The sequence below is a fragment of the Aplidium turbinatum genome, chromosome 13, assembly GCF_918807975.1.
Source record: "Aplidium turbinatum chromosome 13, kaAplTurb1.1, whole genome shotgun sequence".
Lineage (NCBI taxonomy): Eukaryota > Metazoa > Chordata > Ascidiacea > Aplousobranchia > Polyclinidae > Aplidium > Aplidium turbinatum.
The window spans coordinates 21,556,729-21,573,749 of record NC_137484.1 but is presented as its reverse complement, the minus strand read 5'-3'; the positions used below and the strand labels follow the sequence as shown (position 1 = coordinate 21,573,749).

General features: G+C 38.7%; 1 protein-coding gene across 1 annotated transcript; it reads right to left on the bottom strand.

Moving 5' to 3' along the window:
- Positions 1-371: 371 nt before the first annotated feature.
- LOC145781738 (methylmalonic aciduria type A protein, mitochondrial-like) lies at positions 372-1,628 on the bottom strand. Its single transcript, XM_082593408.1, has one exon. The coding sequence runs from the start codon at positions 1,626-1,628 to the stop codon at positions 372-374; it is 1,257 nt and encodes a 418-aa protein (XP_082449534.1).
- Between the last annotated feature and the right edge of the window lie 15,393 nt (positions 1,629-17,021).

Genomic DNA, 17,021 nt, shown 5'->3' with positions numbered 1-17,021 from the left:
ATAGTGTGCCAACATTTATATATCGAACCAATTTTTTAGTATTTATCTCATGTTAGGCTTCTGGAAATAGTTATTATATGCCTACAATAGCACTATTTTCGAACACTTTCTCAGTGTAACATGTCACAATACTGTGTAAAACTCCGGAATGGCCCGTTTCGGTGAGTCTAATTCGGTGAGTCCGATTCCCTATTCAGTGATTTTTTGAATTTTTTCTTTAAATTATCGGGTACCGTAGCCTAATTATCATTGCCGTTTTAGGGTTAGGGGTTAAGATTAAGGGTTAGGAACTCACCGAATCGGACTCAACGAATAGTAGCAGACCCGTAAAACTCATACTACTAATTGTGAAAAATAGGCTCTATCTTCAACTACGAATATTTGCCGTGATCAAAAAACGCATTGGTGAGAATATCTGCCGCCAACCCTGGTGTGATGTTTCCACTATCAACTTGGATTTTAACCTGTTTCAGTTTACTGTTAATTCTAGCATCTTTTTCAAAACGAGATAAGACAGCAGAGCGTATATGGTTCCACATCCAAATATTTCTCTGATTCTTTCGAATTTCATTAAGTTTTCCTGATTCAACTAAATCCTCATAAAACATAAGCATGAGACTCCACAAGTCTGGCAATCCATCACCATGTAAGGATGAAATTCTTCGAACACGAGGTCTCCAATTTTCGTATTTTTGTGAAATAAATTTTAATGCACTTGTATATTCAGCTTGTATTCTTCTAGCAGCTGGCAGCAAATCACCATCAGCTTTATTTACCAGAACAAAATCACAATTTTCAATAATTCCTCTTTTCAAACCTTGTAATTCATCACCTCCAGCAGGTGGAATTACTAGAACAAACATATCGGTCATATCCGCCACTGCGACTTCACTTTGGCCAACACCTACAGTTTCCACAATTAAAACATCATAACCACATCCTTCACAAAGCATTAATGCTTCCATGGTATTGCGAGCAACTCCTCCTAGTTCCCCTCTTGATGGCGAAGGTCGAACATATGCCATGGGTTCACTTGATAGTTTTAACATTCTTGTCTTATCACCCAAAAGAGAGCCTCCTGTCCTTTTTGATGATGGATCAATGGCTAAAACAGCAACTTTTAACCCCAATTGACCAGTTAAAAACATTCCAAAACTTTCTATAAAAGTTGATTTTCCAGCACCAGGTGGCCCAGTAATACCTATCCTTAGTGTTTGATGATTTGAGTAATTTTCTTTGATCTTCATGTGATGATCAAGATAAGTAGAAAATCTTGACTTTTTAGTTGAATTATTTCTTGAGTTGAGGAGTGTTTGTAACAGTACTTGCCCCATCAACCTTTTTCTGGAGTTACGAGATTCCACTAAAGTTATAGATTCAGCCAATGAAGCTCTATCCCCAATTTTTATCCCATTATATAATTTATTGATTTTCTGTTGCTCGTAAGATGAATTTTCAAAATATTGCATCAAGGACATGGGGTCACGTAACAACTCTTCATCAAACGTTGTTTTTGAAATATTGGCACATATCAAAGATTTTAAAGGTAGCTTCAGGGTAGCTATTCTTTGCAAGATGACTTGACTAGATTTTGAAGATACAAAATTTAAACTTAGCAAAAGATTCATTCCTAAATAAATATAGAATTGGGCTTGTAGACATCTAAAAAGTGAAACATGTGTATTTACAAAGTAGGTGGAGACTTGAAACTGTTGAAACAACTTTAGGCTACAAACCACAACAAAAGCAGGAAAACCAAAAATTACACGACACAAATCAAGTACTATCAAGAATTCAAAGCACAAGGCCTAACCAGAAACCAGTTGTCTTGTTTTATTTTAATGTGCTGTATTAATTTGAGCATAAGATGCAGAATTGCATAACAGATGTTTACTCACTTACAAAGTTGGGGTGCGACTTATACATGCAAATTTCAAAATTGTGTCCAAAAATTAGAAAGTTGTACCGCCTCTCTTTAAAACAATCAGCATTATGCAATGGAAGCATGAGCAATGGATAGTGGTAGCACACATAAACAATCCTGTTTATTTGATGCATATTCACTTGATCCAAACTCAAAAAAGTCAAATGCAACATATGCATTATGCAGCATACCATTTGTGAATAAAAAACATGTTATCATTTCAACAGGCCTGAGTTGGGGATGCAACTTATACTCGAATAAATACCATACAATAGCTTAAAAACATAGCTTATTAAAACTAACAATAACAATCATACAATTTTTTGAGAGCTGGTGTATAAGTCTTCGTCCTGGTAAAAATACCATAATGTCATACCATCCGCCCCGATAGCTCAATTGGTTAGCGCGTCACTTCTGGAACAAAGAAACTTCAAGATCAAGTGGCGCTGGTTCGACTCTCGGGGTGTGCGATTGAGCAACGCACGTTAAGGAATGCTCTCCATTCAGCGGCATCTAATAAGACTTCAACAATCGGAAACTTCACTCTGTCAATCTCGGTGACCGGGCCTGCGTCAGTGATTCAATGCCTCTACAAGTATGCGAAACTGCCAAGATTAAGCTCTACAAGAAGCTTTCTCAGTCCGAGCATAAAGATTCAATCAATCAATCAATCATAGACAGGAATCAACCAAGACATATGGGTTGAAGTGTGTGAACAGTAACGCAAAGGTAAAGTAGTTTTACCCTATAAGTTTGGTCGATTCCTGTCTATGACATCATGGTACTTTTTTTACCAGGGCAGAGACTTGTACACCAGCTCCATTTTTTAATAGACTACTGGTACTGTACCGTACCGTAGATTTTAAAATAAAATACCACAGATTTATCATCATCAAAATTCATTATATATACAGTAGAATTCGCCTATAGTGACACCTGAAGGGACCACGGAAAAAGTGTCACCATAACCGAAGTGTCAGTATAGCCGAATTCTACTCAACTGTTGCGTATGCAAACGGGACTTTGTAACACTATAGGCGAAGTGTCACTATAGCCAAGGTCACTATAGGCGAATTCTACTGTATATATATGTAAGCAGCTAATACCAATCAGTAAGTAACTCAACATGTATCACATTAGCCTATAATAGGGTTGCCAGATGTTCACTATTTTAGTGAACAAATCAATATTTTAAGAAAATGTTCACTGTAAACTATTTTGCTAATAATGATAGTGAACATGTTCACTATTTTGACAATTAATTTAGTCTACAATTCTGTCAATATATTTTAGCCAATAGCCATGGATTAACCAGTGACTATACACTTCTGCTGCTTAGAGAGTAAAAGCGCATGAGTCTGGTGCTTTGAGGAAAACCCTTATATGCTACCCCAATGTAATTTCGCCAAAGCCAGACTTGGCCAGCACGAAGTCCAACAGTGAAGTGTACACTGTACAGCCTAGGTAGCTGACAAACTGAAAGCCACTAGCCTGAGCAACTAACAGCCTAAAAGTTTGGCCATTTAACTGTTTATAGACTGTGTAGACCAGCTACTCAATCATGTGTGATGTGGCTAATAAGTTAAGATCATCGCTGGAAAAGTAGACTAACTTCTTTCAGAAAGAAACTGCACCTAACTTGTTAAAATTTGTCCAGTATGCAATGTCTATCCCTGTATGTAATGCCAATGTTGAGAGAATTTTCAGTGTTATGGGTAACATATGGACAGATGAGCGCAGTGGCGTAGCCAAGGGGGGGTTTTGGGGGTTACAACCCTCCTCCTTTGTCACGCATGTGACGTCATGATATTGAGAATGATGCTTTCAGTTTCTATGCCTCAAAACAAAGTTAGCCTAATTTTAAACGAAACTGCATTAAAAGAGTGATTTTTGCCAATACCAAACATTCAAATATCTCAGCTGGGAATTAGCAATTTCTTTGTCAAATTATACAGTCACATTGCGCTAGTTTCATGCAGCCTAACAGGTCACACTGAGAGTCACTCAGCCATGTCTTTTTTGACAGAACAATAGGCCTATACCTTTTTTTAAATTGTGATTATTTTTGTTTTTGTAATACTGTTACTGAAAATGTTTTTACTCGTAGCCTTGTACTATTTATTTTATTGGCTTGAACTTTTCTTGGTTGCACTGAAGTTTAAACGCCCTTGCTACAAGAGTTTATTGATTTCAAAAGTTTTTCCTATTTTTAGTCACCCGCCGGAATAAAGTTTATATTTGAATAAAACCACAGGACTTCACTTGAGGATCGCAGCAGCACATGATTTCTTTTCTTTCATTAATATTACTGACAATCAGCCTATCTTGTTTCAACGTAATTTGCTGATGCTTGACATTTGTCACATTAAGAACTGGGAAGCAACTGACTCGATGACTGATATAGTCTTTCGCTGCTTCCTGTCTGTTGTGGTATTTAGATAGCTATGGTACTATTTTATTCGTATTGTGTATAATTGTACCGTACTATTGTCGCAACAGACAAAATAAAAGGTTTCTCTCTTATTCTCTTGTGAATATACCCTTTGAGGTTATACCATTACCATATTCCCCTGTTTACTCAAGCAAGACGATGACCTCAATGTGCACTCAGGCATGTTTTTGTTGAGACTCAGTATCTTTTGCACTCAAGCATGTTCTGATGCTTGCTTAGACTCAGTAGACTTAGCCTCCTGGTTGAGGGTTCACAGTAAAAATAGAGTGCATAAAATTAGTCAATTTCGTAAACTTGGCTAGCAAATAACATGAAAAGAAATTTGACTCAGTGACCCCGAGAAAACAATTGTGCAGTAGGCTAAAGATCACGTGCAAGTTGCCCGGCTCAAGATCACGCGCCGCTGGTTCGATTCTCGGGGTGTGCGCTTATAAGCAGCGCATTTCAAGACTGCTCTCCCTTCAGCGGCACCTAGTGAATGGAACAATTCCCCGGCAACAACAATTCAACAATCGAAATTTCACTCTGTCAATCTTGGTATCCGGCCCTTCGTCAAGAGCCTCTAAAAGTATGCGAAACTACCAGCAGGAATAACCAATCAAGGCTTTGTCAGTCCGAGGATAAAGATTCAAAACCAACCAACCAAACTAAGCAACCAAGCTCGTTCGGTAAACGTGGTCAACCCCTAATTTTTGCGAACAAATATTTACTGAGGAAATTTCTCCAGCCAAATCAAAAAAATTCTAACAACTAAATTTGATTATTGCAGCTGTTACAGCTGGAAGTAGCAAAAAAACATTATTATTGATAAAATTAAAAAAACGCTTCTGGGGTTTGTTAAACCGACAACCTTTGAAATCTGAGACCCATGTTGTCGCTACGATCCACGAACGATGCCGGTAACGCTAGAGTTTGTTGAGGGCAGAGCAGTGGTTTCCAAACTATGGTAGCCTACGCACACCACTAGTGGTAGGCCTACGTGGAAGTCTTCCAGGTAGTAGGTGGTCACAACGGTAAACCATAATCTCTTCGTGGGAAAATTGTAACATAGGCTAAGATTTCCGGATCCGTTCGTCTGTATGCAATGACCGAAAGAAACACTCTTCTGAAAACGTCTATTCAAGAATTGTATTTCTGTAAAAATAGCCCCAAGGCTGTCAAAGAATGGAGAAACACCGTACCCAATAAAACTTGTTACTACAATACAAAGTACTTAAATAAAGACAGAAATTTCGTCTAGTTGGTAAAGCACAAGCAAAACCGTTTTAATATGCGACCGACTTTTCAAGCAACAATTTTAAGAATGAGGGAATAGATTGCAATATTCCAAACGCACGTAACCATCTTCTGTGACGTAATAATGATAAGCATTATGAAGCTATTCAAACACTAACTTGTTAAATCTGGCTCACACCATATCTCGTAATTCAAGATTTAACGATGATGTAATGCTTCACAGGTGTGACAAAGGTGATGCAATCTTTGCTTATTTCTAGCAATAGTCCATATGACGTAAGACGTCACGTTCAGTAGACAACGGTTTTATGTGACGTTTGATTTGTACAGAGATTGTCCGTAACAGTAGGCTACGCGAAAATCTCACTGAATATTGACAAATTAGTTAAAATAAAAAAATAGAATTTGCCCAAACTTTCAGCTTACACCAGTGGTTCTCAACGGGGGCGGTACCGCCCTCCGGGGGGCGTTTTGGTTTTTCAGGGGGGGCGGTATGATTACTTCGGATTAAGGGGGGCGTTTTGATTATTAGGGTGCATTCTGGTTTAACCCATCTACCACCCAGCGTAACGATTTCGTCAAAGAGCTCGTATTGTCGTGGTAGCATTTCCTACTTCATACCTGGTGGAAAAGGGATTCAGCTGTGTTTTTCTGCTACATACCAACCCACTTGACATATCCATAAGAGGTGATCTTCCAATGTTTCTCACTGGCTTTACACCGGATGTGGAGAAACTGGCACTTTCTCACCAAACCCAAGGTTCACACTGACTACCAGTAGGCCTATAGTCCTACTGTTTTCATGCTCGCAAATATATATTTGCTTTTTTCAAATATAGTTACTAGTCTCTAAAATCCTTACAGCATGTTTCACCCTAAAATGGAATCATCAAAAGGTCCTTATTCTAATAGAAATAGAATTCTATCTGAATAAGGACCTTCTGATGGTCCCCTTTTTAGGGTAAAACAGGCTGTAAGGGTTTTAGAGACTGGGTAACTAGCCTATATTTGATATAATTTGCTCTGCTTGGCTTTTTGCTTGGCATAGAGCACTTTTTGTAGTATTAATAGCATTTTTTGTTTTATATTCGCTTTTCATAATTAATCGTTGTTGTTGGGGGGGGGGCGGTAAAATTTTGCCAATTCATGAAGGGGGCGTTGGGCCAAAAAAGGTTGAGAAACACTGGTCTACACAATGTGCATTATTGTGTCATCTTCTTCTTCAACAGATTGATCATGTTTGATCAACTGTGATCTCCCTTATGAACTGCTTCCATTTTGTTCTGTCTTTTGTTTTTATTTGTGCTTCCACATTGCTTTTTATTCACGTAGGGGAAGGTCGGGACCTGCGAGCCACTTTTTTCTTTTAGATGCATATCTTCTACGTTTCTCAATATTTTTCTCTAAAAATTGGTTTTGCAATGCCTTGTAGTGCTACCTACTCTACAGCAAAAGCACAAGTTATTATTTCAGCGAATGTTTAATTTACGCGCAAAAACATAAACACGTGCCAAGCGGCTTATCGCACCCCACATGTGGGGAGCGATAAGCCACAATTGCGATAAGCCAAAAAATGTAGTATTTTAGCAAAGAAATCACTTCGCCATATCAAAAATAAAATTCTAAAACATAGTTGTATTATTTATGTGTGAAATCAATCTTCAAGCCAGCTTCCAAGCTTTAAATTTTGAAATAGGCTAAGCGATGGAGAATTTTCAAATGATTCCTTGGGATGAGTTGTCAGAATTTTCATGTGAAATAGCATAATTAATAGTTGCAAACGAAACAGAAGTCAGAATTGTGATATATCCTAATGGAAAGGTGTAAAAACAAAAAAATGATGTCATATGACACTTTAACATCTACTATCACAGGCACTTGTCATGGCTTGTAGGTCCCAACACAAGGTGACTCAAGGCTCCCTACCTGATCGTTCAGAAATGAAACAACAGCTGAAAAAAACTAACATTGCTATCTAAAAAACTTTCGGCTTAATCTCATCATAAATACATCACCTACCACTACAAAAAAGTTCATGAACATTTCTTGCATAACAAATGAGTTATTTTAAAACACATTCAGCTAAAAAAATTTACTTTTTTAACCCAAAACCTATAAATCCTCTTTGCACCTTCATTTTTAGTACAATTTTGACCAAAGGATTGTGGGAAAGTTATCCAAGCATAAAAAATATAATGACATTAAAAAATGCAAAAAGAGTACTTTATATTAAAAAAAACGGGGGTGGATTATGGCTCCCACCATGATCATGGGTCCCGACCTTCTCCTAATTTGCTTGATATTGTCAAAATATTTCATTTTTGTCGTCCTTTTGTTCGTTTGCCTTGCACCATCCCAGTCAACATTGAATTTTCCAACGAGTTGCTTCTTGCTATGTGTCCGAAATATCTCAATTTTCTGAGGTTGATGTTGTTAATCAGACTCCATTTATCGTTTATTTGTTGGAAAACGAATTTATTTGTTTTTCTTTCCATCCAGCTAATGCGTGATAGTCTTCTGTGACACCACGTCCGCCCCGTTACCCCAATGGTTATGCGCCCGCTCAAGATCGCACGCGGCGCTGGTTCGACTCTCCAGGTGTGCGGCTGTAAGCTTGAGCAACGCACTTCAGGACTGCTCTCCCTTCAGCGGCACCTAGTGAATGGAATAATTCCCCGGCAACAACACTTCAACAATCGGAAAAACTTCACTCTGCCAATCTCGGTAAACGGCCCTGCGTCAAGAGCCTCTACAAGTAGGCTATGCAAAACTACCAGGTAGTCTATAACCTATCAAAGCTTTGTCAGTCCGAGGATAAAGATTCAAAACCAACCAACCACATTTCAAAACTTTTTAACTTTTTAATGTCACGCTTTTTGCCTGTTCAAATTTCACATCCATTTGTGGCAATTAGGGAAACGAGAGTTCGCAGCAATCTTAATTTTGTGTGTTTACCAATAGACCTCTGTTTCTACACTGTTGTAAGTCACAGCTGTTTTTGCCATATGAATTCGCCTTCTAAGCTTAATTTCCGTGCTACCATCGCAAGTGTCTGTTTTGATATTGTGTCATAATTAATTTTATTCTCAAGTTTGTTTGACTTGCGAGTTGCGACGTAGATTACCCATATATGCGAATTTCAGTCATATTTATTTGCTACAGTTTTGTAATTCTAATGCACTATCACCCTAACCCTCTACTCCAACTCAGCTGACAGCAAAACGATGATTTAATTAATTGGCGGTGTCTGTACTGAAATAGGAATCTTACTGGGAAGTGTGGGAACTATAATATGTTTAAGTGGCTACCAACACTGTAGCCTATTAATGGGAATGATCTGACTACAGAGTCTGCAATTCTTCATAGGTGAGTTTATTTTAACTACACGTAAGATGCAACACAGCTTCAACAAAAATAACTAAACCCACAGAAATATAAACCTTTTTAGAAGGTCACAATACCGGAAGTAGGCTAGCCTACTTTCCTCCTTCATACCCACAATTTTTATATCTTCTGTCAAACAGTCTCTCCGTCTTCTTTTTCCCCCTTCCTCGTTTTCTTTTACCGACTTCCAATCGTCTCATTCTTCTTTCAACAATCTTTGTCTCTTCTTACCACGTAGCCAAACCATTTCTCTTTCAGCTTATCTTTCAGTTCTCCAACTTCCATTCGTTTTCTCGTCATTTCATTTCTCACTCTGTCCTGCTTTGTCACCCCCAGAGACGATCGCAGCATTTTCATCTCAGCCACTTGCATTTTCTCCTCCAGTGTCTTCGTCAAGGAAACCGTCTGCATCCCATACAATATTCCCAAAGATGTACGTATACGCCGCAAATTCTACGCCGCACACTTGCGGCGTAGACTTTTTGTTTGCGCTAACGCTTGCGGCCACATTTTTTTGGATAGTTTGCGCTTGAGGCTGCGCCGTATAGTTTTCGCATTTTTTAGCGCATAGCGTCAACGCACACTTTTTAATGTTTTTTTTGTTTTTTTTCGCTACAACACACCAATATCTTCCAGCGCTGCAATTGAAAGAATGTTTTCAATGGGCAAAGACATATTGGAACCAAAACGGTTATAGGCAAATTGTTCGTAAGCAATTGTTCGTAAAGCAATTGTTTGTAGCCTAAGCAATTGTTCGTAAAACAATTGTTCGTAAACTGTTTTTCGTAAAATGAAATCCGTAAAACAATTCTTCGTAAAGCATTTCTTCGTATACATCAAATTTTAACTGCATGCACGAAAAAATGCTTTAGGAAGAATTGTTTTACAAAGAATTAATTTTACGAACAATTGTTTGACGAACAATTGCTTACGAACAATTTGTCGGACACCAACCAAAACACAGCAAAATGTCAGACGAACACTTTCAGATGCTTGTGTTTCTTCGTGGAAAATTCAAAATAAAACTTGTTTGTTTCAAGTGGTTTATACCGTGTGAATGTTTGGCACCTAGCAAACAAAATTAGTTTACGCTAGTGTATGCGCTGACGCCGCCCAGTTTTTTACAAGTTACGTTGACGCATACGGCGTATGATTTTTCGAACGTTTGCGTTTACGCTGACGGCGTCAATATTTTTTGTATGCGCGTACATCACTGAATATTCCTGGTCTTACCATCGTTTAATACAGTTTTTCCTTCAGCTTTTTTGGCGACTTTTTGTTACGCATGACTCCTGTTATTTTCTTTTATGCTCCAATTAATGGACAAACTTTCAGTTGGTCCATTCAAGGACGATTACTTTTGATGGTTCTTGTCACAAAAATAATTGTCAACGAATCGTTTTCCGTAAAGCATTTTTATTATTTTTAGTTGATTCTTTTTTTAAATGGACGATTGACATCTTTGTTTAATCTTTTCAGCTGCATCTAATTCAGTGGTGGCCGATTTGGTTGATCATTTTTTTTTCCTTATCCATGGCTCTTTCTTTTATCTCGGGTGTTTTTAATAGAAAAATATTTGCGGCATGCACATTTTAACTTGTTCTTTTCAGTATAAATGAACAACTGGGCTAATATTTTTATTTTTTATTGAAAAGAAGAATAAATTCTTAAAGAAGAATAAATGTAAAGCTCACTGCTTCGGCAGTTTGAGCACTCTGGCAAGATGGGTGAAAGTATCCAAATGTGGTTCCTTGCGTACCACAAATGGAAAAATCCCACGCTGCATTCCTTATATAGTAATAAGGCGTTCATGTCTAGTGTACGATTTACTGCACTGAGGAGACCTCAAGGTCGAAAACAGTGTGTCACGCTTTCTTTCTATCTCTTACCAGGAAAAAGAATTGGAAAGGTTCAATGACGTAGTTTAATGGTAAGCACTTTAACGGCAAAATTTCATTAACTGTCGAGAAAACCTCAGCCAATCAGAAGCTACGTTAACTGTGACGTAAGAACGTCAAAATCATGAATGATCATCATGAAACTCAATAATTTAGCCTACTTGTTTTGTCAGCTACATGGCGTGTGGTTGCACTGTGTTTACTTGCCAGCGCATACAATTATTATTATTGTTGTTGTAGTGGTTCACTTCTGTGAAAGATGGCATGAAGTCCACTTAAGACTATGCAGAGAAAACAGCAACAAAACTTCTTGTTGCACAGAAACGAGCATATGGTCGTATAAGTCTTCCCGTTCACTTAATCTAAATCAGGGGTGACGAACCTTTTTGCGGTCGCGGGCCACTTTGTCAATTACACATGGTTATCGGGCCACACAACTTAGCGCTTGTCAAAATTCTATGACGTCACATATTGGAATCGACCAAAAATACAAGGTGAAGTTGGTGAATAGTGTTTTAACAACTTTGCTTTATAGCTTTCCTTTTTCTAACTTTATACCTTGAAAGTTAGTGTTTAGGGCAAGAAAATAGCAAAGGAAAGGTGTACCAGTGAATGCATAAAACAGCTTTGAGATGTCTTTAATGCATGAGCGATTGTTAAAGAGTTTTGCGGGCCTCACAAAACTTTTTGACGGGCCGCAGGTTCGTCACCTCTGATCTAAATCTTCAACCACCTGGCGTGAGCCTGGATACGACAAAAAAACTGCTCTTCATCTTCGGTACTATGAATCCCAATAACTTTTTGAAATTACTTTAATCAAACATACTTCTAGCTGAAGGGCCGCAGGTTCGTCACCTCTGATCTAAATCTTCAACCACCTGGCGTGAGCCTGGATACGACAAAAAAACTGCTCTTCATCTTCGGTACTATGAATCCCAATAACTTTTTGAAATTACTTTAATCAAACATACTTCTAGCTGAAATGTGTAAGTCTGCATTCTGCCACATTTAAAAGTTTAGCTCAATTAGCTCCAACTGCCTTTGTCTAAATCTTTTCTCAACTTTTTCTGCCGCTGCGGTACCCAAAATATATAATTTTTGTTTAACATGTGCGGTATTAACTTTTTGTAAATAGCCAATGCACTATGGCACTTCCACTATTGTTAGGCCAGATCATCATCCATGTGTCTCTCCTCCCCTTGCCTAGATGAGACCTGCCATTTGTCCTCGCAACCCTTTTTTTCCCGACCAAACTGAGAAGTTTAGAGTTTCGTTATTTGTTGGATGTAAGTAGACGCATGCTAACAGTTTTGACCACCTTAACACACTAAACCAGCTTCTGCTCAACATAGCCTACAGTTTTCAATTTTGTCCCAGGAATTAACTCTTCAAGCAATACTTTCCCTAGTTTGTGTGTGCATTAACATCCTCAATTATATGTCGTCGTTAACAATTGCGAGATTTGTGAATTCATTTGAGGCTTTGGTCATCGAAATCAATATATTTGAACTAACAAATTCAGTCCACAACACTTTCCATTAGGCTGTTATTTAACACTAGCACGTTAAGTTAAGCACGCATATGTGCTGCGATTTGTGACCGTGTTAGCAACTGAAAAAAACCTTGGTGTGAAGATCACAGAACTGTGCTTGCAACTGCACGGTGTTATCAACGTGCAAAACAACTCGGCTCCAGGTCCCCTGCGGTCACAGACACGCATATTATCCCTGAATTGGGGGGTATCGCGTTTGCCAATCGCTCATTGTCGCCTGGTTTGATTGCAAACAAGTCAATTCTATGTAGTTGCTTTCCTCATCGCGTCCAAAGTTGTTGCACCATAAGCAGCCCTCATTGCATCCGCATGTTCTCCATAACGGTGAGTGTAGGGGTTTGGTTTCGCACGTTTTTGTGGCAGTGGATCACACGCAACTTTTCTATCCGATCCGCGCTTTCGTTTTGCCTTCAGAGATTTAGGCCGAGTATCCTCCCTTGCGATTGTTAATCCAGCGTCTTGGCAGATTGATAGAACATCAGCTGTCATTGCATCTATCCGAGTGACTGTATCATTTATCAATGTGTGATCGTTAACACGATACAGAACATTACACAATCGATCTACAGATGCATGAACATCCCTCATAGATGTCATAGGTGTGGTAGGTGATGCATTGCTCGGTCCAGGGGCGTCGTGGTTTATGGGTTCAACATTGGTGGCAAAATCGAAAGACGGTTGCACAACACTTTGTGGAGAATGTGATGGGCAAGGCACCGCTAGCTTACCAACCACGTCGGGATCGAGCACAATCAACACAGATTTGGTGTACCACGTTGGAAAAGATTCCCAACGAACATTTGCCACATTATGAATAATGGCAAACATATGTTTGCAAGGAAGAAAATTGAGTTGGAAATCTTGGCATGTGCAGTTTGGCGCACAGTTGCAACTGCCAAAGGTTGTTCTGTAACGTAATTCTGATGAAGTGCTTTTCACAACAAACGTATCTCCATCTTGAACAATGGAGCTTGCGGTGACGTCTTGGGATGAAATGATACGATTCAAACATTCGTGAATGAAATGTTTGGGCCGATTTTTCAAGTAATTAGGAATCGAAGAGTTATAATTCCGATAAAATTCCGACGAGAACATGTTTTCTTGTTCGTACCTAAACATTGCAAAGATAACAGAATTATTAGTAATTAATTAGCCATGTGATGTGCCTTTCTCCCCTGCTTTGCCGTTTCCTTCTTATGTATTTCATTTTTTCAATTCATTGTGTAGACCAGTTATTCATTTTCAATGTGGATGGTGTAAAATTAGTTAATTTTCGTTGCTTCAAAAGGGCTAACATGTGTATTGGGTATGGTCGAAAACGTTTTTACTTTATAATTTATGTCCAGTTTAATGCATTATGTTAAATGCCGTGCGGTTGCTTAGTTTTATGGTTATTAGTAGCAGACAAACATGCAGAAAGTGGCAACATTCAACGATTATTCTGGAAAGTCACTAACCGACGTTTGTTGTCAGGGAGAAATTCCTTGTGGAGAAGCGTTACAAGAGCAGATAACGATTTATCCCTTCTCATGCTGATGTATTCCTTCAGAGTCCTGTTCTGCCGCTCCACTCCATTGTTGGTGTGAAACGTGATGCTAACCTTGTCAGAACGGTAAAACCACACCCAACGCTGAAACCCACCAACAAGTTTATTATTTTATTGAACTAGCCTACGATTTATTTGCATTTAGGGTAGTTTATATTGCACACAAACCTTCTTTTCTGTAAGCCAAACATTCTCAATATAATTCCGGAGTTTCGGATTGCTGATCCAACTATTGCTGTCCTTCAACTCGATTAATGTTTCTTTGAAAGACTGTTCGCTCTCGGCTCTTGCTAGTGCTCGCAAGTATGATAGTACAATTGCTTTATCATCACGAACGCCATTGTCACTTTTCCTCATCCACCTTTCCCAGGCTTGTTCGCGATGAAAGGCACAGAGTAAAACGGAGCAATCTGCGGAACAAGAAGTTGTGGGCACCAAGTGGTGAAGTGTAGTATCAACTTAGCAGTGACGATACAAATGCATGAGCAATGAAGACAGCACACAAGTAACGAAAATGTGAATGCAATTCACTAACTTGAAAAAACGCTTTCGATGGCCTTGATTTCCGCCTCACATTTATCGGTCATGAAAAACGGAGGACTCCAGTCTTCCGACCACCCTTTTATGACAGAAAGTGCTTCTGCTATGTCCGAAGCTTGTTCATTTTGGATAATAAACGTAGCAACAACCTGGTAACCAACATTCGTTTTGACGCAAAGAAAAAATAGGGGAAGGGAATACTTGGACGTCTTGTAAGTTGCATCCAAGAGGCAAATGCCTTGGCCGTAACGATGCAACAATCGTCTTTGCCAACCCATTTGGTGAACAAATAGCAAACTCTGGGCGCATTGCATCACAGGAAGTCCATCAGAATTTGTGCTAATCGACTGTGAACCCCCTGCAACGTAGGGTCGAAACAATATATTGTCATGAGGCCCGCACGTTTTCTTCCACTCTTCAACTAAAACGTGTAAATTTTCCAGATCCATTTTGGACACCTTTTGCTTCGTATACGCACCAAAGAAGTGATTCTGGATATCCTTTTTGGTGGGATTATACCGCCGATTGGTTTCAAGGGGCATTTCAAGACCTTTGAACAGTACATGTTGAACATACGACTTCAGGCCACGTTGAAGTTCTGGGATGCTACATATTCCGTCCGCCACCATTTCCTGTATTTTTGCAATTAGCCTCCCATCGATTCTTTGAAGAGGCCCTGCATTCTGCAACAAACACAGTTTGATGGTTAACGCACGAAGTACCTGTTACATCACGGTTAGGACATCACTGCAACCAAAAAGCCAATATTGCTATGCAATTATGCGAACCAACCTCTCCGACAACATGGCCGCTGTGGTCATGGCGATTAGGAAATTTGATATTCCAGTAAACCTCTTTTTTGACATTTTGAGCATCACTGGCTAACGCATGTTTGAGACGTTCACAAATGTCACGGCGTGATGCAGAGACAGGAAATGAAGAAATCTGAAGTAAAAATGAAATCTTTAAACATAAACAATGATTGTTATAAGCCTAACAAAATGTGAAGAATAAGCATCGCCAACATTAGCGATGAGCCTACTGTATGATGTCACTTACTGCAAACTCAGGAAACTTTGTAACTTCCTTAGCATGAATGCGTGCTGAGCAATTAAACTTCTTTGAACCTTGCGGGCACAGGTTCCTACGGGAAATGTTGTGATCTGATAGCTGTGAAAACATGAGTCGCATAAGTGTTCTCATTTCAACGAAACTTATAGTTCTCACTTCTTTATACGACATTTAAAGAACTCTCCACTCAATTGTTATTACTTTCACAGCTAAGTTGAACAACTCACTCAATACATAAAGGAATCACAATAAAGCTTGACAGGTGAGTAATAAATGATATGGAATAAGGAAATAACGCTACGGTGCTTTATTCTCTTAAATTAATGCAAAGCCATATCTGAAGTGAATTATTGAACACAAGTATCCAGAAAAGTAACGTACTGCTCGGGAAACAGCCAACTCTCGTTTTCTATCATTCCGCACTTTGTTGTAGTCTTTCCCATGCTGACACATCAATGCAACACTTCTGGAATTGATGTACGGTGTATCAGATGAAAGATCCCAATGAATACGACTCTTTGCAAAATCTATCAATACATAGTACATACACAACATTTAAAGAATTTGTTGTAATAAAATATGGAAAAAGTGGTGTAAATTGTACTGCTTTCTTTCTGCCAAAAATAAACTAAAAAACTACACAGTCATGTCAAGTTTTACCACAAGTAGTTTTGCTGTATGTGATGAACTTGGTGGATGTGGAAGTTTCAAACTGCAGCACTGAAGATTGAACCTCATCAAATGAAGGTAAGTTCTGCTGGAAGATATTTAATAGGAATTGACAATGCTAACCTACAGTAGACACACCGACACAACATAATACACAATTAAAGTAGCTACGTGAGGAACAATACAAAATCATATACAAAACCAATCACATTGAATCACTGAGTTTTATGTACACGATACATCATTGTAAATACAAACCCGAACAAACGTATCACGTTCAGGAGTATCGTAGCCTCCGTCAACTTCTGCAGAGTTCTAAAAGTTACAAAGAACATTTGTTATGATACAAAGTAATCTCCCGATACGCTCCTTTTCAACCTCACTGTGGACATTCACCTGACATGGATGGTTGTGTTCATTTAGATTGGGAAAAGTAACACAGCATCCAGTCGTGCTTAGCCTTGCTGTATTTCCTTTCAATACTATTTGCAGTTGTTTGCTCATGTCCCATTTGGTCATGGAAGTTGGTGTACACACCTTAACAAAAACAGAGGTAAATGTGGCATATCATCAAAACCGAGAATGATATAGAAATACTTAAAAAATTGCAATTACCTTAAAACGAAAAATCATGGACAGAGTAATAGGGCACTACGAACATTATGATAAGTGATCATGCTAAAACCGAAACTCAATATATATGTGATAAGTTACCTTATATTCTGGAAATTCAGCAATTTTCCAAAGTT

Bases quoted from the DNA above. Each gene is read 5' to 3' on its own strand.
- LOC145781738 (XM_082593408.1), bottom strand. From the start codon at position 1,628: ATGAATCTTTTGCTAAGTTTAAATTTTGTATCTTCAAAATCTAGTCAA.